The following is a 27,292-nucleotide window of genomic DNA, read 5'->3' as shown; positions in this document are numbered from 1 at the left end:
ATAAGAGATAAAAGCTCAGGACACACGGAATCCAGGAACAGGAATGGGAATAGCAATACCAGAAGGGTAGGGGGAAGGTGGGCAGAGGAGCAGAGGAAGGAGGAACCGATCCCAATGATCAATGGTCGACAAGTAACCACACCACCCCCTCCAGGGCTATAAACAACAGAAACCATGGGGGAAGGGAGACAGTGATCAGTGTAAGATATGAACATGAAAATAATTTATCATTTATCAAGGGGATCTCAAGGAGGAAAGGGAGTGGGGGAGGAAGAGGAGCTGATACCAAGGGCTCAATACAAAGAAAATGTCTAGAAAAAAAATGATAGCAACCTATGTACACATATGCTTGATATGATCGATGTGTGGATTGTTATCAGGGTTGTAAGAGCCCCCAATAAAATGATCTTTTAATTTTTTTTTTTTTGGAGTTCAAGGATCGCTTGTTGGCCCTTAGGAGTGTTTTCCAGTCCAGTCTGTTGGGGCACCACACCCTGGCCCCAAAGTCCACTTTCAGCATTTCCTGGGGACCTTGCCACTCCATTCCCTTGCTGTTCCGCTGCACTCCCCCAGTGCTTTGCCTCGGTGTGGTGGGATCAGGTCAGGTGCAATTCGCACACTGTGTCTCCAGTGCTGTCCCCTGTATCGCCCTTAGTCACTGAGGGGCATCATGTCTCATAGTGGGGCCAGCTATGTTGTTCTCTCTGTGGACTGGCTGCTCTAATCAAAAACATCATCCTCACGGCCTGGTGGGCCAGGCTGTGCTCCACTCTCTCCTCCTCCCCCTTCATCTGCACCCATGTGCTCTGATCAGATATGTCCCTCTCCCGGAGCTGCAGAATCAATGTCGTCCTTTGAAACAAATTCTTCTCGGGGGAGGGGCAGGAATCCACTTAATTTTTGGTGCTGGGGCCAGCCTCCCAGACCTCTCCACTGGTTCCCTACTCCATCCCGGCATGGAGTAATTTTTTTTTAAAGGACCTTATCAGCCTCTAAGATTTCAGGAGATAAGTCAGCAGGCCAGCTGTCCTTCCCAGGCCTCCTCCTCTTTCTCAGGGTACGTTTGAGCAAGGGATGGTGTGTTCACTTCTCCCTCCAAGATGCCAGTGCTCCGCTTCACAGGTCGCTGTCCCTTGATTGGAATACTGCCATCCTCACCCCCCACCCCCACTCTCCCCATGCAGTTCCTCTTTGCCCTGGGGCTTTTGCCTCAATGTCTCTGTTAAATGAGGAGTTACATGGACAGGAGTCTCCTGGAGTATCTCCTTCTCTGACATAAAACTAACAGTATTTTCCCCAGCACAGAGGCTCCACTTAAATGACCTCATAAGGTTCATATATTAATGAGTATCATTTTCATCAAATCAATCATTGAAAAGAGTACATCAAGGACAACTTCTAAAAGTAACGCTTTGTGGTGTAGACCGCATACTCCATAGTCAGCAAAGTGATTGGATCCACTCACATTTCTTCCTTCTCTGGCCTGGCAAGGGCCTTGTGTTGTGCAAGGGGTTTGTACTGGATTCACTGAAAGTCCGCCAACGGGAGCCAACCCATCAGTGCCACACAAGAACCCCGACTATCTGCTCCTGCAAAGACAGCAGCTGGGAAAGCCCTGTGACTGGGTGCCAATTGCATGAGGAATTTTAAAAAAATGTTTAAATCATTTTATAGGGGGCTCATACAATTCTTATCACAATCCATACATATATCCATTGTGTATGTACATTTGTTGCCATCATCATTCTCAAAACATCTGCCTTCTACTTGGGCCCTTAATATCTGCTGCTCATTTCCCCCTCCCTCCCACTCCCCCCTACCTCATGAACCCTTCATCCTTCATAAATTATTATTATTTTGTCATATATTACACTGTCTGATGTCTCCCCCGCCTTCTTCTCTGCTGTCCCTCCCCCAAGGAGGAGGCTATACCTAGATTCTTGTAATCAGTTCCCCCTGTCTACCCCACATTCCCTCCACCCTCCAGGCATCGCCACTCTCACCACTGATCCTGAAGGGTTCATCTGTCCTGGATTCCCCGTGTTTCCAGTTGCTATCTGTACCTATGCACATCCTCTGGTCTAGCCAGATTTGTAAGGTAGAATTGGGATCATGATAGTGGGGGGTGGGAGTATTTAAGAACTAGAGGAAAGTTGTATGTTTCATCGTTGCTACTCTGCACCCTGCCTGGCTCATCTCCTCCCCACAACCCTTCAGTAAGGGGTGTCCGGTTAGCTACCATTGGGCTTTGAGCCTCCACTCTGCAATCACCCACATTTACAATGATATGATTTTTTTGTTCCTTGATGCTTGATACCTGATCCCTTTGACAGCTCGTGGTCACACCGGCTGGTGTGTTTCTTCCATGTGGGCTTTGTTGCTTCTGTCACTGCCACCCCAGTTTTCGTAAGCACACTAGTCCTCTGTCCTTTGAAAGTCAGAGATTTGGTGGCTCGGACGACGCATCTCAGAAGTAAGAACACATTCATGCATATCTTTTGGCAAAGAACTTTCGATTACCTGGCTACCCGTTGCCTTCTTTCATAATTGGAAACACTTCTTTCAGCTTGAGCCTAAATACGTGTTCTTTTCCATTGCTGATACTTTTGATTTTAATATAACTACTGTGACATCGCCATTAACTAATTACTACAGCGAAATAGACGGTGTCACACACCTCAAAGGCAACAGAGCAGAGCGCGGATAGCAGGCTCCTGAGGTCCGGTGTTCACCACTGGGACACACAAGTAACTGGTGCAATGCTAAGCAGCTTATAATCAGGAAATCGTGTGTTGGAGACGAATCTGTTGATACAGTGGTCAGGCGCCCTCCAGTCCCTCGGACACACAGTGGCCCGTGTACACAACACCAGAACGCTGCCGTCCTGCTCCAAACTGGCCGCCGTGGCTGTTTGTGCCCATTGAGGCAGCTACGATGTCAATACATCTCATTGACTTTTTATCCCTGATCCTCTACTTTACCGAGCCTGATAACCCTGCTCCTGTGACTCATTGCTCCTAGTAACATGTCCAAAGTACGTAAGATGAAGCCTCCCAGCCTCCCAGCCTCACTTCCCAGGAGCATTCTGCCTGGATTTCTCCCAGCACCTCTGTTTGTTCTTTGGGCAATTCAGGGTTTAGTCACTATTCCTCACAAACACCAGGATAGAAATGTGTCAGTTCTTTTTCGGCCTTCTCGATTTTTGTCCAGCTTTCCTGTGCATAGGAAGCCCTGCGGTGGCTTGGGTTGGGTACATCTTTTCCCTCAAAATGACATTTTTGCTTTTGAACACTTTAAAGAAGTCTTTTGTAGCAGATATATTTAATGTAATAATAATTCATTCGATTCCTTGAGAATTGCTAACAGGGGTGCTGATTTGGGACTGAAGTGAAATGGAAACCATGACATGCCCATTTTTTTCCTCCACTGATTGTACAATTATATGTTTTATTTCCTTTGTATTGGAATATGATCTATACTTACTGAAGATGGAGTCCCCAGTCTTCATCAATAAGCGCTTTAAGCCCTCTTCACTTTCAGGAAGCACCACGGGGTGCCAGCTGCACGTTGCCAGTTGTTCACGAGGCTTCCTCTAATCGTGGTGCCACTTTCTTCGTCCAGTCCGGCTGCTCGGATTATTTGCCCAGCATGCAGATTGAGTATGTATGCTCAAAGGATACAGTCCTGGCACGCATCATGCCTGACTGTCACCCATGCAAGATCTCCTTGTGTTGTTCAGATGCCTGCCTCTTGGTCAGTGCCAGGGCTCTTCGCTGGCATGATTAACATTGAGAAATCTCCATTCTACACAATGCCACCGATAATTTGTTATGATGCGATCCCACAACTCACCCGCTTGTGATCACCAGCGCTTGGTGCATCTGCCCTGTTCTTGAGACAGTCGTGAAATTCAGGTCAGATATGTTCAAGGTCGCGCTTTGGCTCTACTTGGCTTATGTTCGTTTTCCTCGGCTTCCGCTGCTTGAACTTGCTTACGACAAATTGATGGTCTGCTCCACCATTGTCCCCTGGCCTTGTTCTTCCTGGTGATCCTGGGCATCTCCATTGTGTCTTTCCAAAGATAAAGTTGACGTGAATCCTGTTGCTTCTGCTTTATGGGGTCCACGAATAGTCGCCATTTCTGTTGCTCAGTGATAGCATTTCCAATGAGTTGGTTGTTAGTATGGAAAAAATATATTATGTGATTTCTGCCATCACTTATGAATGTGTAGTCACAAACTGAGACCATTTACAAGCTCATTCGATGTGCATAAAATTATTAAATAAGTTATATGGAACACCTAGATAATACAGGCTCCAAACTCATCACTTCATGATGGCGTTATATTTTCTCTGATCCGCACTGGATAGCCTGTCTCTGGGGATACTCTGATGGTCACTAATGTTCATCTCTCTCCGGCTCTGCAATCAGGGTTCACATGTTGGCTGTTTAAAATTAGACGTGGCAGGATTGTTTGCACACCTAAATCAGGAAGACATGGCCCTGCGTGTGCTGAGCGCAGGAGCTGAGGCTGTGCAGGATGGGCGCCAACGAGAACACAGAGGTGGGCACCTGAGTCGGTGAGACCTCCCAGTTAGGCAGGTGGCCCTCCCCTTTCAAACCCTGCAGCTGCCCCCTGCACAGGCACAGGAGACAGGTGAAGCCTTCGTTCCCATGAACATCGACAGCCCCAGGGATCCAAAAGGGCAACTGCATCCTACAGCAGTGATATGAGCCAGGACTGAGCTGATGACACTGAGGTTTAGTTTTGGGGAAGGCACTGCGGTGGTGTCGCAGCTGTGGCGGTGGTGTCGCAGCTGTGCATAGGGCCGCTAACGGCAAGGTCAATGTTTCAAACCCACCAGCTGCGCTGCAGGAGAAAGATGGGGCTTTCTGCTCCCGCAAAGACTTGACCGCCTTGGAAACCAGCAGAGGGTCGCTATGAGTCAGAAACAGCACCGCCGAAGCAGGGCAAGACCTGGGGGCAGCCATGATGATGGAGGCCTTCTAGAACTTACTAGTAAGCCTAGTGGGAGAGCCCTTCTGTGATTTCAAGGTGAAAGGAGGTACCCCCACAGCCCTGCAAGCCTGCCAGCTTTCCACCTCCTCAAAGGGTACAATTAGAGATGCAGTCTCTTAATCCTCTCTAAAAATGCAAATCCTCTTAGCGCTCTTTTAATCAGCCTTGGGAATCTTAATGTGAATTAGGCATGAGTACCTTGTCTGAGAGCTTTTCTGGTTTTTTTAGATCAGGAGAAGGTAGTAAATGAATGGGCACCTGGATGTGGCACTCAGGTCTGAGAAGCAAATAAGAGCGAGTGATGGGAAAGGGAAATGAACGTCAAAGGAACCAGTGCCCGAAAGAAACCTTCTGTGAACTTGCGCAAACACCCAATTCCAGGTGCCAGTCATCACCCCACACCACTGTCCCCACCCCCAAGAGCAACCCCGTTTCGGATGGAAGCGGTTTGGCAAAGCATAGAAACATTCAGCTCCTCACAGCTGTCCAGCATCTTGCTCATCTGAGACATTCAGGATTTCCCAACCTGTAGCTAGGACACCCCCATTTACCAGGAGCAAACATACTCCGAGGGTCCTGGAGACTTGCCGGCAGTAAGGGCAGATGGACTGCAACATCAGGATTGACAGAATGCCAACGATATTCCAAAAGCCAGATCATCTTCTTTCCATTAATAAAAAATAAAATGTAACAGTGAAATTTTTAACGTACACTGTAGACTTCCCTCAGAGCCTGCGCCTCATCCCCTAGGTGGATGAGTCTAGGTCTTTCACTCTCATCTCCCGCCAAGTCCGCATGCAGCCCTTCTTGGGGATCTCCCGTCAGAAGACAATTATCAAGCCCACGGTTCCGTTTGTGTTATGAAAGCATTACCGTGTGTTTTTTGAGAGCTATAATAAAATATCAAAGAATATTTTCGAAACTGAAAACCTTTTTACTGTTCGAAGCCCGCGCACTAATAGATCTTCCTAGGGACTGTTTTCCCTCCTGGAGAATCCCTGATGTCGGAGGGAGAGGCAGGCAGACATATAAACAGGATAAAAGAGGAGATGCGCAGAACTACGGTGTGCTTATCTGTGCGGAGGGAGGCACATTATGGTAGCCGTGCTTCCAGAAGGATGATGATTGCAAGGATGGAAGCAAAGAGAACAGATGTCCTTCTGCCCCGAAGAGATTGGTGAGGCGGGGCAGACAAAGGATGGTCCCTAACACCTTTCTAGAGGAGAAGGGAAACAGTGCCTGAGCAAGAGATGGCGCCAGTGGCAGGGACGCTGTGTGGACTGCCTTCATGCTGAAGCAGGTCCATCTGGGGCACAGGTTCTCAGAGGGTGGTTCCCAGGCCAGCAGCACCTGCTAGCCATGCACAGCCTCGGGCCCGACCCCCCAAACCAAAGCCCCGGCCCCATGTGGAGTCGATTTTGAAGCATAGCGACCCTGTACAGAAGTGTCAAGGCTGCACTTCTTTGTGGGAGCAGAGCGCTTCATAGGTTTTCTGAGAAGTAGCTGGTGGGTTTGAACTTCTGACCCTGTGGTTAACAGGTAAACTCAGTATAATCCTTCTGCCCTGCCAAAGACATACTCAATCCAAATCCTGGGGTGGGAACCCCACAGTCTGTAGTTGGCCAAGCCCTCCCCGCCCCCATGATCCTGACAGCAGCAGGGAAAGCTCCATCCAGGGCGGGGGGAGGGGGGAGCCTTTCTTGCAGGCCCCATGTCAAGGACCCAGAGGTTGTATCAGGAAGCGTTTTCCATTCAACGCTTCAAACAGGAGCCCGCCAGAGACGGTTCCTGGACGCCTTGACACAGTGCACGGTTTTATGGGAAGCTATGCCTCTAGCACCTTGTACTGGGCCCAGAGCTGATGAGCGAGGGCATCACGATGGGGTATCTGTGCATGGGTGGGTGCACACCTGCCCATGTGCATACCAGTGTGGGTGCCAGGACTTAAACTCCTCCCTGGGATTTTTAAGGAAGACAAGTGCTGCCTCTGAGATACTCAAGGCTAACCCAGCTCTGGCCTGAGTATGGAGACTGGCTGTCTAGTGCCAACAGTGGAAATCAGCCTTTCACCAATTTCTTTTCTCCATGGCCACTACTGCCACTGCTTCCAGGATCACAAACTGCTTTGAATGCACGGTGGCCACGTGACTTTTCCTCGAGGATGCTATTGGGCAGGAAGTGTAAGCTCCAGGTGCACTCTTCGGTGTGCTTTGTCCCGGCGCTGTGCCAATGAAGACATGCCTGCCTGGACAGTGCCTGGACAGCCTTGAGGAGGACGTGCTCATTCCTGCCCCCTGCTGCCTTCTTGGCTTCCTATTTTCAGACATCTTTTAAAATACAACAGAGTACAGTACAATTGGGAGGAGTAGATAGCTCACTGGTAGGATTCTCGCCTTCCTCACAGGAGATCCGTGTTCAATGCCCAGCCAGTCCATCTCCTCTGCAGACACCACCCATTTGCCATTGGAGCCCCGGCATACTGGGATGCCATACGGTGCTGGGATGCTGAGCAGTTTAGCAGAGCTTCCAGACAGAATGGCCAGGAGCCCAACTTCTGAAAATTAGCCCATGGAAACTTTGCAGTTCATAATGGTCTCATCAGGGAGTTGACCCAGGACTGAGCAGTGTTTCGTATTGATGTGCATGGGGTTTCTGTGAGTTCAGAGTCAACTCCAAGTCAGCAACCACAACAGTGACAGCACCATTCGGGTTGGTGTGGTGATCTTGGTATTGTCCCAGGGAGCGGAATCGGAGGCTCTTTGGCCCGCAGACCCAAGGGGCAGGCTGGCCCCACCGTGGGTAAGTAAGGTAGGGGAGGAGCCCTGCACCTGGCACAGGTTCATGCCTTCGTGGTGCTCTTGTCCATGTTGCAGCCGAGCCGTGATTTGGGAGAAATACCGTTATCAGGACCGTACTGTGATCTTTCAGCCATTGCTGAACTGATGGGTTTCCGGCAAGCTGGGAAGATGTCATTCTGAAAAGGACCAGCTGCTTCAACAAGGAAACCCAGGGGTGGGGGGCATGGTGGGCAGTAGGGGGTGGGCTATTCTCCTCTTGTCTCCCCACCTCTTCCTTTCTCCCGTGCCGTCGGAACCCTGCTCCATTCTGCGGCTCTCATGTGCTCCCGTTTGTTCTTTCTCATCGTTCTTGAACCCCAGGATTTCTCCGCAGCGAGGGGCTGGGCCCCACCACTGCTCGTTTGCATGATGTGTGATTTGGCGGTTCCAACCAGCCGGGTTGGCTAATGTCGTGCTGATGGGTAAATCTGAAGTCAGACGTGACTTCCCTGCTCCGTGGTGCCAACGATAGCGTTCTTTTCCTGAACTCCAGGGAGGATGTGGTCGTGCTTTGAGCGTCCGGCCGGCCTCATCCCGAGTCAGTTGATTAGGATGCTCTGGTGCTCTTGCCTTGTAGCTTTCGTTGTGAGAAGTTCATCTGGTTTTCTCTAGTAGACCTTTCCCTTCCTTGTGTTTGCCTACATTTGTGTCCAACCCCTAGCTAAGCTCCCAGAGTACAGAAAAGGCCCCGACGATAAATACATGCTTGGAAAAGTTCATGTTCTCACTTGGAAGCACAGGATGGAGTCAATAGCGTAATCTTTATGGGACCGTCGCATATCAGAGGATGATTTGATTTCCGACCGGTTCTGAAGGTGAAGCTTTGCTTTAAATTGTCATAAATGTTTACGTGTGCGTGTGAACAATTTGATATAACAAAGGTATTCCTGAGCTATCTATAATCGTACCTGGAGCAAACTTGTCAAAGGGATGTCTAAAGATTGTTTAGAATCCTGGGGAGATGTACTTAGTGAGTGTATTGAATAAGTTGTCACATAACCCAACATTCCATGGATTCATGTGTGTTATTTGTGTATCTTACCGCAGGTGGAGAATTCAGCGTTGGCTTTGGAAAATGAAAGCCAGAGGGAGCGGTATGAGAGATGTCTGGATGAGGTAAGGTGCATGGAGATGGATCATGGTCAGAGGCCAGGCTATCTGGGATTCTCCTCAGATTGCAGTAGGAGGGATCTTCAAAATATAGGTGGGGGGAAATCAATCCCCCCCTCCTATGTTTGTGAAACCTCCTTAAGGGTGCTGCCAGAGTCTGCAGAGCATATGCATTTTTTTCTCCTCCAAAGAAAGTTTTACACGTGTGACCATTGAAAAGGAGGCTATGCCTATGTCTCCCCCCACCCCCCACAATTTCTTATACCCCCTTATCCACAGCTGTCCTCTAGTCGACTCCTATTCTTGGTGACCTTATGTGCATTAGAAGAGAACTGTGCTCCATACAGGAGCCCTGGTCAAACCGTGGTTATGCATGGAGCTACTAACTACAAGGTCTGCGGTTCAAATCCGCCAACTGCTCCTTGGGAGAAAGGTGAAGCTTTCTACACTCATAAAAAGTTATAGTCGCTGAAACCCACAGGAGCAGTTCTAGCCGGTCCTAAAGGGTCACTGGAAGTTAGCCTGGACTCAGGGGCAGCAGGTTTGGTTTTGGTTTGAGGATTTTGTGCTTCATAGAGTTTTCAATGACTTGTTTTCCAGAAGCTGATCACCCAAACCTTTCTTCCAAGGTGCATCTGGGGGGACTTGAACCCTCCAACCTTTCGGATAGCAGCCTTGTGCTTTGCGGTTTGCTTCACCCTTTGGCCAGAGTCTGAGGGCGCTGTCCGGCTGGAACAGCCTTCCTTCTTTCCCTGGAGTGTGACCCCTGCTTGTGAATGGGAGCATCGCCTTGGGGCTTCTCTTACTGTATTGCCTTTTCCATCAAAGCCAATGCTTGATAGAGGGTGGGGGGTGGGGTGGGGTGGGGGTGGAGGACAGTGTTCACAGTTGACTGCCGGAGGGGAAGAATCAATAGATTGCAAACAAGCCAAGAAGAGAAAGGGAAGTGAGGAAGAAAATTGGAGCACACCAGAGGATCACAGGGCCACACGCCTGAGCAACCACAATGATTATGATCACATGGTAATGAAGAGATGATGGGGGAGATGTTGGGAGCTTCCGGGAAAGGGGGTGGGGTGGGATTCTTACACATGCGCCCCAGGCTGACACCTAGGCAGGGCTGGCCGTTCCCTGAGCTAGCGCATGCGCATTTAGAACCTGGCTGGCACTTGGAGCCGCCAGTTAAATGGGGATGACTTCTCTCGTGCTTTGTCAGGGAGCCTCCAACTGGCATTCACCCTTCTCGGTGATTCCATTTGAGATCTGTCACGGGGTAACTGATGTACAGTTGAGGAAACCAAAACCAAAGCTTCACCTGCATTTTGATCTGTCTCCATACTTTCCCCAGTGGAAATTAGCATGCATCTCTGCCTTTTTATTTCCATTAGCAATAGGGAGAGCCCTTGTGGTGCAGAGCAGAGGTGTTTGGTTGCTGACGGAAAGGCTGGTGGATGGAAACCACTGGCCGCTCTTGGGGACAAAGCTGAGACCGCTCTGTCAGGGAAACTATAGGGGAAGTTCTACTCTGGAAGTCGGAATCAACTTGACGGCAGCGAGAGAGGGAACAAACTCTGCTGGATTTTTCTTATACCCTTTCTTCTCAAATGTTTATCGATCTCATGGGCTCCAAAAACACGGCTCGAATCCCAGGCATGTGACCTATCCGGAAAGCAACTGCCCTGCCTCTCTGTTCACTTCTCTATGAAGGATTGAGTGCGAGGCTTGAAATAGATACCACCTCCACCTCCCCAACAAACATACAGACCACCTCTACCTCCCCAGCAAACATACAAACCACCTCCACCTCCCCAACAAACATACAGACCACCTCCACCTCCCCAACAAACATACAGACCACCTCCACCTCCCCAACAAACATACACACCACCACCTCCACCTCCCCAACAAACATACACACCACCACCTCCACCTCCCCAACAAACATACACACCACCACCTCCACCTCCCCAATAAACATACAGACCACCTCCACCCCCCAGCAAACATGCTCACCCCACCCCCACCTCCCTGACAAACCTACACATCACCACCTCCACTTCCCCAACAAACATACACACCACCTCCACCTCCCCAACAAACATACAGACCACCTCCCCGACAAACATACAGACCACCTCCACCTCCCCAACAAATATGCCCACCCTACCATCACTTCCCCCCAAAATATACCCACCCCCACCTCTCCGACAAACATGCCCACCCCACCTACACCTCCCCGACAAACATATACACCCTACCCTCCCACTGACAAACATATACACCCTACCCCCACCTCCCAGACAAACATGCCCACCCCACTTCCATATGCCTTTCCTCTCCCTCCACTTGGAAGTCATCTCTGCCTCAAAGTGCCGGTAAAAGCAAACCAGCCACCATTGAGTCGATTCCCCATGGTACCGCGTGTGTCAGAGCAGAACTGTGCCCAGCAGATGCTCCGGGGGCTGCTTTTTGGCAGTAGATCCCTGGACCTTCTCCTAAGGAAACTCTGGGCCAACTAAATGTCCAGTTAGCCCCTCGGGGCCCTACCCATTGCCCCACCTGGGGCACAATTGCAACAGGGGTGGTATCATGCTGTGCTTCCCACTGCCCTTGACCGTTCCCCTGGAGAGCGTGCATTGGATTCGCAAGCCACTCCCAGATCAGACCGCCTTCCTCCGCAGAGCGGCTGGAGGGTTAGAACCAGGACCTCCCAGCCAGCAGTGTGATTTTCCTACATGGTGGTTCTGAAAGTGTCATCTCGGCATCAAGAGCTTCACGCCTCACATCCCCTGGCTGCCTACCACCTGCAGGATTTCTAACCCACCCCCCACCCCCGCCCTGGCAGTGATTCTGAGGTGCTGTGCAGTTTGAGAGGAAGGTCCCCCTAGACCATTTTATGTTACAGCCATTTCCACGTAGCTGAAGACCTCTCAAAATGTCGCCAGAATGTTGTCTGATTTTTTTTTTACTATTTAAATTTCAGTTGCTTATTATTCCCGGCTACATGCGGAGGATTAGTTGCTCCAGCAAAATGCTGTGTGCATTTCTTGGGCCGTCAGAACTTACTGAGGAAGATGCAGAATAATCTTCCCAGGGCCCAAAGTTAAAAGGGCAATGAAAGTCAGCCGACTTAAAAGTGGAAGTGATGACTCAGAGTCTGCCGAGGCCAGTTGAGGCCCTCTCTCTGGCTCCCCTGGCTCTTGGTCCAATCAAAGGGTAGGGCAAGAAAGACCCAATAGATCTGGAGCTCTCGCAAGGAACAGACACGGCCCTTAGGCCATACATCATCGATCCACAGTTGGACTGTAACCTCTTCCACAGACATTTCCAATGAGAGTTCATCTGTAATCACAGGTCAACCTGATGCGATGCACGCCTGAGAGACATCTCGGGCACAATTCACCCACAGGCCACCCCTCCCCATCAATTAAAAAAAAAAAAACAACAAACCACCCCACAGCACATGCACACACACACAGCCTGGAAATGCAGCACCTGCTGCCTGTGCATTCTGCAGCTTTTGTTGGGAGCGACCCTCCGTTTCTCACGCACAAAATCACTTCTTCTCAAGTTCCCCCTGAAGTCAGGAGTGTTCAGGGGAGGGGCAGCCTGGTCTTTATTGCCCAGCTTAGGGAGGTGGTCTGCTGTGGAGAAGCAGGCCCTCCAGGTTTTGTGTTCATGGACGCTGGCCCCTGATTACGCATGCCAATGGTTTCGTAACTAACTGCAGGAGGGTAGCCCATCCATTTCCATGAGTTGTAAGAGAACACTCTCAAAGGGGCACTTGAAGGTAGTAATAATGCCAACTGGAAATTCCTTTCAAGGCTTTTTCTACTAATTAGACAAACTAACAAGGAAAGGCCTCGTGTAAGTTATTACCCTGCTAGTAAGGGGCATAAAATATACACAGGTGGATGAAATGTAAATGGAAAATGCCTTCCATTCTATTTGCTCTGGTTTTTTTTTCCCCCCTGGAAAACAGAGAGCATATTGTGGATTGGGGGGAAATGCTTTGGAATTTGAAATCTCCCCTGCATGTCATAATGAATGGGTGTGTTTTCTCAAAAGAGAAGAGACCCATACCTGTAGACACACACTGCACGCACCCAAGTGCAAACACACGCACACCCCTCCTCGTCCCCTTACCTTGTCAGACCCAAGGGAAAACCAAGGCTGGCTTATTTTCTCTCCAGAGAGGGGAGGTTGTCCTGTTGGAATTGCATTTCTTCGTCTAACTGCTTGACAGGCAGCTGGCTGGCAGGTAGTGAATTGCAGTTTGCCCTCAGCGTTGCCCTGCCCACCGATCCTTTAAGCCCCACTTTCACACATAGAGAAATACAAGGACATATGCAAAGTCGGTAAACAGACATCTCCTAGAACCACTGTCCCACCTTTAGATGACCCGGTATGGATTAAACTCGGAAGACCAAACTCACTGCCGTTGCATCGACGCGGACTCATTATGACCCTGTGGGACATGGTAGGACTGTCCTGTGAGTTTCCAAAACGGTAACTCTTTATGGGAGTAGAAAGCCCCGTCTTTCTCCCGAGGAGCACCTGGCAGTTTCGAACTGCTGACTTTGTGGTTGGCGGCCCAATGCATACCCACCATTTCGCCAGGAGTGTAGGTGAGGGGAATTTCAGAGGACGGCAATGTGGAACAGAGAGCACTTTCCCTGAAGGATGGAAGAGTTGTGTAGTGGACGTTGGGGCGGGGGGGGGAGTGCGGGGGGGGGGGGGTGCGGACACGGCATTACTGCAATCAATCGAAGGAAAGGAACCGCCTCAGAAGGAGCTGGTATGGTTTTAGGAGCACTGTATACAGAGAACATTCTCAGAAAGCTTCTCAACGAGAAGGAAATGCAGCCGCGCCCACAGTACAAGAGCTACAGACCCTTTGCCAGTGGCAGCTCTCCTCATTCCCCCACTCTGTCCCAATTAATACAGACACACGAGCCTTGGCATAACAAAGATATAGCATGATTCCTAAAACTGTGGATGCCTAGATCTTGCCCATCCCGAGTCAGTCAGAACAAGGGACTATGGAGCTGATGGAAGAAGAGAAGCCTGACCTCTTCAGATCCCAGAGCGAGACCACAGATCCCAGAGCGAGATGCCCTGCTTGGGTTGTCTGCCTTCTCTGTACAGCACACTGCAGAGCAAACAGGCAAAGGAAAACTAGGCCTTTGAGTTTACTTCTAACAAAGAAACGAGCAAAATGGTTTACCCACAAAACAGTACCCAGAGGGTACCTGAACCCTGGTCCACAGATTTTTCAGTGGCCCACTTTTCGGAAGTAGATTGTCAGGTCTCCCTTCCAAGCAACTTTGGGTGGACATGAACCATCAACCTCTGGTTAATAGGCAGGCATCTTAGCAGTGTAAAGAATTTCTTTTAAATCAAGGCTAAGCAAAGGAAGGAGGATGTTGCTAAGGCCCGTTTGAGCCTGTCTCAGGTCCGTGTGCTCTGTGCTTAGACCGGATGTGGAATCACCAGGACATTCATGTGGTGAATCTCCCACGTCGGATCTAAAGTCATCTGTGAAATGAGTGTCCTGGTGGACACACACAAAGAGTGATCCTGCCCAGGACTTTCACTCCACAAGAAATTAAACAGATGTTTTGAGCCTGTGCTGGACTCTTACTTGCCTTGAAGTGGGGGAGTACCAGCATTCTACTTCACCGGCATCATTCTTGATGCTCAAAGCACGTACCAGGTGTTCAATTCATATTTGTCAATGGAGTGAATAAGCGAGGATTATCAACAGCAAATTAATTTCCAATTTAGTCTTCCCCTAAATCCTATAAGCATTTTAAGCTAATTTCCCCCACCTCCAATTATCTTCTCAGAGACTGCAAATTGTTTATTATGCACAAATCCAGAAGATAATCCAAAGGGTAAGTCATCTAGGGAAAATTGTTTTTAAAGGCACACCATTGTAAGAAACTGGTTTTCAAAAGAGAAGACCACACGGACTTTGAACTAAGCACAGCTGGCTTCAACTGCTCTCCCAGCCATCTTCCGAAGGCTTGACATGGGGTGAGCCCTCTCTGAGTCTCGGTGTCTTGTTGGCATCTTCAGAGAAATTGCAGCTGGTCATTGACTTGTGTTTTTACCTGTATATTACACACACACACACACACACACACACACACACACACACACACACTGCATTCCTTTTTATAGAAAACCCAGGCCATGGTATTTGCAACTGTTGCATTTGAAAGTTTGACATTGAGTAAAGAGGAATACAGAGGAATCAATGGATCACGGGAATCACCATGGACAGGTACAAGGACGAACGGATTTGTCTTTGAACTATGACCAGAGTGCTCCTTAGAGGCAAGGGTGGCAAGACTTCTTCTTACATACTTTAGACATCTTGTCAGGACCTCATGTTTGGTAAAGTAGGGGGGAAAAAAGGAGGCAAGACCCTCAAGGAGATGGATTGACACCGTGGCTGCATCCATGGGCACAAGCATGGGGACAGTGTGAGGAGGGCGCAGGACTGGGCAGTGTTGCCTTCTGATGGACACAGCATTGCCATGGGTTGGAATCGCCTCAATGGCACCTAGCAAATATATAAAACCTTTTACTCTTAAACTGCTTACCTGAAAGCACATTTGTTTTCTAGCACTCTACTGACCTGTTTGAGATTTAATGTTTATCGCGATTAAAAACAGACATATACGTGTGTGTGTGTGTGTGTGTGTGTGTGTGTGTGTGTGTGTGTGTCAGGTACAGGCATACCTCGCAGACATATTGCTGATTCCATTCCAGACAACCATAATAAAGTAAATATTGCAATAAAATAGGCCACATGGTTTTTTGTGTGTGTTCTAGTACATATAAAAGTTATATTTGAGCCTCGTTGTACTCTACTGAGTGTGCATTAGCATTATGAAACAGTTGGAAATCTTATGAGAGGCACTAAAATTTGACACCGACACAAGGATTGAGCATTTCCAAAATGTTTGTTGGAAAAATGATGCCAATTAACTTGTTTGATGAACTGCAATTTGTTTTGGGGATTTTTTTTTTTTTTAAGTGTGAGGGGGATTCAAAAGGTTTGTGAGCAAAAGAAACCAAAAGATAATGGATTTTTTCCATGTCTTTTGAAGCTGCTTGATATCTATGGGCGCTCAAAAGTGAAGCACAATAAAGCAAGGCATGTCTGTACAGTGTCGGGTGGTTTATCTGGCTACACCCGTTGTCTCATACATATTTCACACCCACCTGAGAGGTAGCCAGACCCCTTGCTTTAGGGGTTAGAAAAGTCAGCTTGCTCTTCTAAGTCCATGCATGTGGACAGTCCTCGTACCCTATGGCAGAGCTCATAGGGTCACTGTGAGTTGGAATTGACTCTATGGCTGAGTTTGGTTTTCTTGGTTTATGGAGCCCTGGTATGCATTGGGCTACTAACTTTAAGGTCGGTGGTTCAAATCCATCACCTGTTCTGCTGAAGAGAGACAAAGCTGTTTGCTCCCTTAAAGATTTACAACCTCAGAAATCCTCCATCTTATTGGGTTGCTATGAGTTAGAATAAAATTATGGCCATGGACATGGCTAAACTGGAGGAGGCCTTGAGTGACCCCAATGTTAACCTCTCAGCTACTGGCTGAAAGGTTGGTGATTCAAAAAAACAAAAACAAACCACCCCACTACCTAGAGATTCCTGGAGATCACCAGGAAGATAGGCCTGGTGATCTCCTGCAGAAGTTAGAGCTTTTGAAACTCTGTGGAGAAGTTCTCGTGTGTCATGGGGGCGCCGTGAGCCAAGGTTAAGGGGCTCAACACGGCAACTGGTTGTTTTGGGTTTTGTTCTTGCCTCTGGACAGACTCCTAGATGTGGATTCTGATCCAGCAGCAGGGGCTGTTTTGCAGCTAAGTAACAGGCTGTTTCCTCTGTGCCCAGGCTTAGGGCATGGAGGGATCCAGGCTCCTGGATGCCCGTGGTGGGCGTGGAAGTTCAGTGAGGCCAGAGGGCTTACCTGGACAGTGCAGAAGCCCTCTGCAGGGGCGCTGTGTCCCCTCCATCACGCAGGACCAGAGAGAGCCTCTGGGAGGTCGTTAAACAAGCCAAGAGCTTAAAGTACCGTCAGCTTTGCTCAGCGAGTCTCAGTCCCCCCACAGGCCCAGTCCAGCTGCTGCTACATTTTTCCTTCTTTTGAGACGAAAACTGTCAGATGATAGGGGACGCTATTTGTTGTCATTTGCCGGAGCTTCAGGCGGGTAATTCTTTGCAACCCAAATGCTTAAGGCACGATGGCCGGGAAGAGGCGAGAGGCCCATTCCAGGAAGCATCACAGGAGCCGACGAGAGGATGTAGGCTGGCGGGACATGCGCACGTGCCAGACAACGGTGCGGTCGAGGCAGCCGGGAAGTTCAGCGGTTAAAAGTCATCACAAAACCCAGGAAACGGCCTTGATAGGCTGCACCTCGGACACCGTCTGTGCAGCCTGCCGGTTCCTTGGCAAAGAACCTGCGAGCCCTTCTGGAGCACAGAGTCCCATGTCAGTAGGGGAAGAAATAACGCATTGGAGTGTCTTTGTTCACTTATCAGGTCACGCAAACAGTTGTCCAAAGCGCATGCCAGGAGGATGATGTGCTATCGATAGAGTCCCTAAGCCTGGAGGGCGGCGTACTTGGATTGCAAAGATAGGATGTTTTACCCCTGTGGGCTGTTGTGGACGGAGTATTGGTCTGCGCATCCCATTAAATCATGTGTAGCGCTATTTTACGTGACTGCTGTTCCCTAGATTGGCTGAGTGCGTTTGGAGGAAGAAAAGAAAATATTAATGTTAGGCAGTCTTTATGAGACTATGAATCAAATCCAAAGTTTGCGGTTGGTTCCAAAGGAGCACACCGTGCGTAGAAGTAACTTTGGCACTTCATGCTTGTTTCAACCTGCATGAATCGCTCCATTTTCTGTTTTTCTTTGTAAAATTTGCCAAGAATAAAGTAGACGATCTAGGCGTATAATTTTACTTTGAATTCTAGAGTGCTTCTGAATTGGGGGAAGTTTTTAAGACTTAAATGTTTTTTGAGTTGATGTCATTGGTCAGTCTGAGCTGAGTAGCATGTATCAGGTATTGAGACCACGGGCCGATACAATGTTAAAGGCAAAGCAACACCAGTTGGTGAGTGGAATTCCCTCCCTGGTGGCAGTTTCTGGGATGTGGCTTTAACCTGGGCTGCACTGAAAACAATTCCTGCAGATCATTTCTCTTCAACACCATATTTAATTCCAATCAAAGGCCTTTTAAAAATTTAATGTCAACAATATAAAACATTTAAAACTTCTGATGGAAGGGAAATCTCTCTTAGGTGTATAGCTCCAGCTAATGGCTTATGGATAGTAGGATGCCATCATCAACTGCTTGCGGTGTGGATACATGCAAACCACATGTTAATGACAGCTTGTGTTTCAACGTCATTTGATACTTATAAGGAGCCAACTGTTCGTTAAGGATGTGGTGCTTTGTCAATATTGAGTCAAGAAACAATTACACCATGAGAACATTCTCACCAGAGTCTGTTCCGCTCTACTGGGCAGGGAGGCAGAAATCACATACCCTAGCATCGCCCAAATAACTGTGTTGTCGGGAGAAAAAGATGTTAAAAATGTGTCCCTCGGCTTTCATTGAAGCCCAACACTGCCCACCAGATGAGGATTGTTTTTTCTTATAGGGTCTGTGTTGTATTTTTTTTAATTATTTGTTCTGTGTTGTCTATTTTGGCTTCATTCTGTTTGTTTGTTTTGCTGGCCTCCTATAAACTCTTTAGTGCCAAGGATAACACCCTAATCTTCTATCTTTGTGGACAGATCTTCAATGAATTGGTATGGAATCCAGGAGGGAGCACATGGATGGACAGAAGTACTTTGCATATAGGATATTTAAATACTCTGCTTTACTCCTAAACACTACCAAAGATCCTTCCACTTTATATATTAGCTTAAAAGTGCTACGCAGCCCACCTGTGCACTTTAATCTTATGGACAGTAGTCATTTAACATAACTGCAAGGTTATGGTGAAGCACTCCGTGAAGTACTTTGAAATCGTCCTATGGAAAAGGAATAGTGGTATAAGTAGGTACGGAAATGGTAGGGCGGGAGTAGTTGCCTGATCCATGTATTATGAGGAACATGTTCCTGGTTTTACACATGGCTCTGAGCTGGAATTGTGTCATGTGTTCATTGCTAAACCTCAAAAAGAAATGGAATTCAAAGCTTGGCGTATGTCAATCAGTGTCCACCTCAAGGGCAGAGAAGGAGGCCATCTTCCTCTGCTGGACTAAATTGCCTTTAGAGAAAAAAAATAAAAGCAAGTAAAATCAAACTATATCCTGTCAACATATTAGTAAATACTCTATTTGGTTGCATATTGGTAGAAACGCAAAATAGCAGTGGCTATTTTATTTCTCTCACGCCTAAAAGTTCAGAGGGAGGCCCTGCAGTCCTGTTATATCATTAAGACCCAGGCTTGCCCCATAATAATTATAAGAAAGCCTGCCAGTGCTGTGTGTTAGGCGTTGGGCTGCTAACCACAAGGTCGGTAGTTCAAACCCACCAGAGCTGCTCGGCGGGAGAAAGAGGAGCCTGACTGCTCATAAAGATTTATGACCTTCACGTGGAGCTTAACGGTTATCAAGGGAGCAGCTGGCGCTCCCACTGTCGCCTTCCTGTCCCAGACAGAAAAAATAGGAAGGGAGATAGTGACCCCTCTCCCTTAGAGGATTTCCTAAAAAAGACCAAGAAAATATGGCAGCTTCTATCGTATTGACCAGAAACGGGCCCACACCGAGTGACAAGGGAGCCTGGAAAAGGTGCCCACGTCGACGTGTCCAGCCACAAGTCTGAGGTGCATTGCCAAGTCCGAAGGGGAAGGATAGATGTTGCCGAAAGCAACTACCAGAGTCTGGTATGGGCACCAACCAAGGACGGTGTAAGCAGAGACGTGGGGGATGCGAGTGAGACGTGCCGAGAGCGCGGAGCTGTCGCTGGTCTCTACCCTCCAGCCCCTCTCTGTTGCGCGGCATTTCAGGCAGGCCAATAGCACAGCAACAGGAAAGCGTGGCAGAGTATGCTGTAAATCGGCAAAGTGCTGAGACTGTGTGCGGATAATTAGGATCTGGTTTGGTACGAGATCATTTTTCAGCCTTCTTGGAATAGTTTACCTATGAAAGGATATCCTTTTTTTTTCTTTCAAATATGGAAATGTGGAAGTCAAGGTATGAGTGATCTCCCCAGCCTAACTGTCTTCATTAGCAATAAGGTCACCTTTGGGAAAAGAGAAATACGGCCTAGAAGGACAGGCTTGTCCTGCAAAGAATCAGGTTCTCTAGAAATAGAGGAAAGCGGCAAACAAGGAGCTAATTAGCTACAGTACGCTGAGGGAAGCTTATTGGTAAATTAGAGTCCATGCATATAAAACTTCATTAAAATAAATGACTTTTTTTTCTGTGTTTTTTAAAGGTAGCCAACCAGGTTGTTCAAGCTCTGCTCACACAAAAGGTAAGTCACATTGTGGCTTTGGTCTGTCTTTTCAAAGAGCTTATTTAAATGGATTGGGACTCATGTCGTCAGACTGGGAAATTGTGATTGATCGATGCAATACTGTTCCATTTATCCATTCAGGTGGAAAGCTGTGTGTGTGTCAGATGGCATGTGAAATAACATCAAGGACCAACAGAATTGTCAAATTCAAAATCCTGATCAACTGATAAATAAAAAAAGCCTGCCCAAGATGAAAGATTTCCAGAGGGATGGCAAACTTAGCATTTTTATTTAGTTGATATAAATCATAGCTGGTACATCCCTTTGAATCCTATAAAATTAATATCCTCTAAAAACAGCCTCATCAGAAGTGCAGGAGTCAGTAAGGGATCTTTGAGAGTAAGGAGGTTATTTGACTTCTTGGAGCCTTTGTCACTCCTCTGGAAGAGTGGGATAACGATTCCCATCTCCCGGGATTGCTGTGGGGGATCCCATGGAAGGAAGTTCAGTTTCTGCTGAAGCCAGCTGGTGGTAAATGTGCAGTAGATTTTGGGGATTTGTGGGTATTGCAGAACCCACAAATGTGTGCTAACTTTGCTGAGCCATGAGCCTCCACTTAGTGAGTATCCTGCTAGTTTTAAAAACGTATTTCCATGATATTAGGGAGGCAGGATTTGGGCCTGTTATTTTAGGTTATATTTAGAGGCAGTCTCTTTTGAGATCTTAAAAAGATTAAACAGAGAACAAAGATTAAACAAAGAGCTCACGGGGACTGAATGCCACCACGAAAGAAGAACTGGAATAAGGGTGCAACCTTTGGACCTGGGGTCCCTGCCCTGAGAACCTCCTAGACCCAGGGGAGGATTGATGCCTAAAACACAGGCAGATCTCCAAGGAATGCTGGGTCCAAGGAGGCTGAAAGAAGACATGCAATACCTACTTCAAAAGCAAAAAAATGAATAAATGATGATGATTTTAAAAGGAAGGCCAAGACCTTCCTTCTACCATGTGAGCCACCTGAGAATAAGCCCATCCCTGGGGGTAGCACCCCTAGTTTGAATTACAGCCTCCTAAGCCTCATTGGGAGTATTAGCTTGGCCAGGATCCAGGAACTGATGAAATAGCCATTGAAATAGTTCAACAAGATTAAGAAGCACTGCAAACACTCACTCTTCCATGCCAAGAAACGTGGAAGACAGCTTCTCTGGCCACCTGACTGGAAGAGATCCATAAGTGTGCTCCTTCCAAAGAAAAGTGCCCCAACAATATTATTGATCTCATATGCAAGTAAAATGTTGCTGAAGATCATTCAACAGTGGTTGCAGCAGTGCATTGACAGAGTGGACATGGAACAAATGATGGTGTTGCTGACATCAGATGGATCTTGACTGATAGCAGAGAACATCAGAAGACATGTATGTGTGTTTTATCGACTACACGAAGACATGTGACTGTGTGCATCGTAACAAACTATGGATCGCCGTGAGAAGAATAGGAATTCCAACCCCTTCCGTTGTGCTCATGCTGATATAATGTACGTAGATCAAGAGGCGGTTCAGCTATGGGAACAAGAGGAAACTACATGGTCTCAAATCCAGAGAGGTATGTGGCAAGGCTGCATCTTCTCGTTGAACCTACTTAATCTCCATGCTGGCAAATCATCCGAGAACCTGAATTATATGAAAAAGAATTTGATATTAGGATTAGAAAAAGGCTTATTGAATGTTAATGACTTTCATATGCAGATGGCTCAAACTTACTAGCTGACTGTCAGAAGGACTTGCGGATGAACACTGAGGATCACAGTCTTCAATGTGAATTACCGCTTAATGTCAAGGAAACTGGACCAATGGGTAACATCATGATAGAGAAAGATTGAAGTCACCGTAGACTTTGTCTTTCTTGTACCCATGCTCAATGCTCATGGAAGCATCAGTCAACAAATTAAAGGATACATTGCACTTGAGAAACGTGCTTCACAAGACTTCCTTAAAGTGGTTAAAAGCATTGATGTAATTTTGAGGGCTAAGGTGCACCTGTCCTGAGCCATGGTATTTCCAATCGCCTCATATGCATGTGACTGTTGGACATTAAATAAAGAAGACCACCAAAGAATCGATGTGTTTGAGTTATGTTGCTGGTGAAGAATACTGAAGTACCATGGACTGCCAAAAAGTGAAACAAAAATATGTCCTTGAAGAAGTACATCTGGAATGTTCTCTAGAAGCAAGGTTGGCAAGACTGTGTTTCATGTTCTCAGGTGAGACCAGTCCCTGGAAAAGGACGCATCATGGGGGTAAAGTGGAGGGGTCATAAAAAAGAGGAAGGCCCCCAGTGAATGGACTGACAGTGACTGCAAGGATGGGCCCGGCCAAACAGCAGTGGTGAGGACGGCCCGGAGCTGGGCACTGTTTATCGGATTGCCATGAATTAAAGTCCCCTGGACAGCACCAAAGAACAACCACCTCTGAGAGGATAAATTTCTGTTAAAACTGATATTTCTGTTATAAGCAGCCTTCGATCCTTAAGACAAATAGTAACTAGAGAGTGTGACGTTCCTGGATCTCTCGACTTGGGATCTCTCCACTCTGCCTTTAGACAACATAAAGATCACACGAGGGAGCAGAGTAGGTAAACGCAGTCGCGGTTTGACTGGTTTGGTGATTTTTACAGAACTCTCCCCCCTCTTTCACTGATATTCTTCAGTGGGGAAATTTGACTACTTAAGATTTAGGGTTTCCTCACTTCTCTTTCTGTGAGATAGAGCCTTCCTCCCCTGAAGGAAGCCTTAGAGCATGTTTTTTGGTGTGAATATTAGAGAACAAAATAGACATGGCTGCACTACATTGAAATGTTATTCTTATCTATGTATGTATAGCGGGTAGTAGAGGCAGGCCTGGTATGGTGGCTTTGTACCATCAAGTCCACTGGTCTCTTGGTATTCCCTGAGGAATGGGGTCCATTTCCAAAGCCATGTTTTTCATGGCAAATAAGTTCTGGAATGCCCATCACTGTTTTAGCCAAGGACAGAGACCAGGTTGATTCTAGAAATTCTACGTCTATTTGTGCAAGTGTTTAACAGAAGGAAACAGTGGGGTTTGCTACCTCCAAACTGCTTCAACATTCAATGAATATCAAACAAGTTATATACCTTGAACCAAGTTCAAGGGAATGTTTTAACAGGTTTATTACCTTGAACAAAGGTCTTCAGGTATGGAAACAAAGACGGCCTGTTTCACTGGGGACAGGTGGCATCTCTGGGCCTGTCACTCCCTGAGGTCGCAGGCTCCATGGATTATCTAAATGGCCCTGCTTGCCTGGAGAGCTTTGGTGACTGAGAACTTATCCTTACTGATAAATTTCAAAAGGAAGTTTTACTGCAGCGGGGAGGTGGGGGTGGGGGTGGGGGGAGGGGGTCTGTTATCTTTTGGGTTTTAGCAAGCCAAGTCTTACTAGGCAAGTTCCCAAACAATGTCACATTTCCACTACTTGATTATTAGGGGACTAGCTCCTTTACCCACTCCCTCCACTTCTTGGTCCATGGTGGCAGTGTTAGCTACAGCTATGGCTGCCGCATTCCAGCCCTCAGGAGATAGGGTTGAACAAAGGGAAGAGCGTGGAGGACACAGATCAGCTGTCAGTGAAGAGAGCCAACCGAAGGCATTCGGCTCTTTCTCTGCTTGCTTTGCCTCCGCCAGAATGTGGTCACACCACTACACTGAAGGCAGCTGGGGGTGAAGTCACACCACCATACTGAAGGCAGCTGGTGGTGAAGTCACACTACACTGAAGGCAGCTGGTGGTGAAGTCACACCACTACACTGAAGGCAGCTGGTGGTGAAGTCACACTACACTGAAGGCAGCTGGTGGTGAAGTCACACCACTACACTGAAGGCAGCTGGTGGTGAAGTCACACTACACTGAAGGCAGCTGGTGGTGAAGTCACACCACCACACTGAAGGCAACTGGTGGTGAAGTCACACCACCACACTGAAGGCAGCTGGTGGTGAAGGCTTGGTGCACAGGCAGTGCCAGACTACAGCGGTTAGGGTACGACCCATCGCATTGGAAGACAACTTGTATCTATCTTCTCTCATAAATACTTGTCTTTTTAAATGGCTCTAACTCCTTAATTGCTTGCTTTTTGTTGAGACTGTGAGGAGACCCCTGCTATGGCTCTGTGACTGTGGAGAGCCTCCCAGGTGTGTCTTTGTAAATGGTGCCTCTGAAAGAGAGACAAGGAAGCCATTTGGTACATTAAAAAAGGGAAGCAGGAGCCTTGGGGTCAGCCACAAAAAATAGCTACACAAAGCCACATAGTAACTAGTAAACAGATAAATACACCTCAGTACAGCTCAGCGACAAGACCCAGAAAGACATGTGGCTGTGAGATAGCTTACCTTGGGGACACTTTTGAGGTGGAAAGACAGGCCAAGGCTTTGAGAGATTGCAAAAGAGTCGTGTTCTATAGAGCAATCTCCCTCTCGGTTTTTACAGGGGCTGTAAAATGGCTACAGCAGGATGAAGATCCACTTTTAAGAACAAAATATAGGAACCAATTTTTTCTCAAATGCAGAATTGAAAAAAATTACTAAAGAAGGATTTAGGTGCCACAAAGTAAAAACAGCTTTCTCAGGTGATATATATAACATGGAAGGAAGGAAGGAAGGAAGGAAGGAAGGAAGGAAGGAAGGAAGGAAGGAAGGAAGGAAGGAAGGAAGGAGAAGATTAAGGAGAAGGGAAGACTTCTTTAGTGAATTGATACGCGTGAGTGTACAGTTTTATAATAGCTATTTATTATGACACAAAGGTAAATTGGATGTGAATTCAGCCCTTCCCTGCACAACCCAAAATGCGTTTTTATGGCATAGCATTAAGTGTCCTGGAATAACACACTTCTCTTCATAATACCAGTAGGAAAAAATCATTTCCATAAACCTATCTGTTATTGTTAAATATATATACATGCAGCCACAGTCAGGTAATTAATTCCATTGATCTAAAACACTAGTGGATTACCATAAGAAAGCATGCTGTCCCCCTGTAGATCATAAGACTAAAGTGACCATATTAATCCTGAATCACTTCTATTTATACCTGCAAATCATAGGTCCAAGTGCAAAGCGAAGTTGACAGACTGCTAAGATCACATTTTTACTTGAAACATATTTTCTGTTCGTTAAGTCGGTGACTCTTACAGAAAAAGTAACTCTTCTTGGTTCTTCAATGGCTTTTGCCACTAACACAAAACTTGGAAGGAAAGCCTTTTCTCCGAAACGATTTTTCAGCAAATCAGCAACCAGATGTATCTGCTTGTGCATTAGACGAGCTGACATGTGTATTGTATTTTCTTTCAACGGGATGGAATGAGCTGGATGGATGGTCTAATGGAAGCAGAAAGGGATGTTGTAGCTTTCCCTTAACAAATCCCAAACTCCCGCGTCTTTCCCTTGCACTCGGGAGGGACAGTCACTTTCTTTGGGTCCAGTCCCTTGGAATGCTACATGTAGGTGCTGGCTCCTTCAGAGGGATCTGTTGGCATGGAGTGTGCACTTGCAGAAGCGGCAGACGCCAGGTCCGGCCCTTTCCGTGCCCAGTCTCAGTTGGTTCTTACTTCCACCCTGTGAGGTCGGACCACCCACCTCTAAAAAGGAAATATGAAGTCTAATTTTTACATCCTGGGGACGTAATGTTAAAAACGTGGCTCCATTTAATTTCACATAGGAAAGAAGACTGGCCTTGGCAGTTAGAAAATCAGCCAAAGCTGTTTTCGGCCTGTCACTATCCTGTGGAAAAAGGAAACAAAGGCCCGAGAGCTGCATGCCAGAGTAAAACCCAGTGAGGGAGTGCGACAGCACTGACCCGGTGGCAGCGAGTGTGGTGTGGGTGCTCGTTTGGTACGCCGAATGGGTCATGGATTCTTGATGTTCGTGGGCTCGGACTTTAAACACAGAGTGAGAAATGGCCAATGAACGTGGCCCTTCTAGTCATAAGCCCCTGGGTGTTGTACTAGGGATTTTGACCGCTAGGCCTGTGTCTCTGATCTCCGTTTGGAAGAGGTTCTGTGCTCTGCTAGTGGACACAATCAGATGGGGTGAAGTTAGCAGTGTAGTGGAGGTGTGTCCCAAATCACTACCCTTTTCCCGGCGGGGTGCTGCTCTACTGAAGGACAAAGACCACATCTCCACCAAAGCCCTTCCTTGGCACATAGGAGCCACCTCAGCAGCAGAGACACGGGAGAATCCCAGGACCATTGGGAAAGGGCCCCCGGTGAGTCCTGTCTGAGGTCTCTCACTGAAGTGGTGGAGGCTGAGGCAAGAGATGCCGGAGACCGCAGCGGGGAGACAATGAGTCGGAGGAAAAGAGCCCGGCCGATACCAGAGGCAGAGGCAAGGAGCCCGTGAGACAGGACAGAGAGCAGTGCTGAGACTGTGAGACAGACCAGCAGGCTGGCCTCCTGATCCTTGGAGGAAAAGGCCAAGTGGCCTTGTGGCTGCGAGTCTGAGGATTGGGAAGAGGCTTGGCTTCTGGCAGGGAGCGGTATTGCTGTGGATATGCCCATGGCTGCGTCCTTACTTTTTCTCTAACTTGTAGGAACCTGTAACAACCCTTAAAACAAACAAACAAATAAGAACCCTTCATGGCAACTACTGTCTGAGTTCTGTGTGGGTATGCAGTGAATTACTGAACCCAGCACAGCTTGACAGTGCAGCAGGTGGGCTCGCTGGCGATAGGGAAGCCAGAGGAGGTCAGTTTGTTCTCGGAGGAAGCAAGAATCTTCTTCATTTGCTACCCAGGCATCACAGGACCGCTCGGATTAAGAGCAG

General features: G+C 47.7%; 1 protein-coding gene across 1 annotated transcript in view; it reads left to right on the top strand.

Moving 5' to 3' along the window:
• NCKAP5 (NCK associated protein 5) overlaps nt 1-27,292 on the top strand; it is a 965,306-nt gene that overhangs the window by 761,647 nt on the left and 176,367 nt on the right. The window contains exons 7-8 of the mRNA XM_075529168.1: nt 8,906-8,974; nt 20,446-20,484. Coding sequence (XP_075385283.1) covers nt 8,906-8,974; nt 20,446-20,484 — 108 coding nt within the window. The remainder of the gene's footprint in view (nt 1-8,905; nt 8,975-20,445; nt 20,485-27,292) is intronic.

The sequence above is a fragment of the Tenrec ecaudatus genome, chromosome 13 (assembly GCF_050624435.1).
Source record: "Tenrec ecaudatus isolate mTenEca1 chromosome 13, mTenEca1.hap1, whole genome shotgun sequence".
Classification (NCBI taxonomy): Eukaryota; Metazoa; Chordata; class Mammalia; order Afrosoricida; family Tenrecidae; genus Tenrec; species Tenrec ecaudatus.
This window is presented reverse-complemented; position numbering and strand designations above follow the sequence as displayed.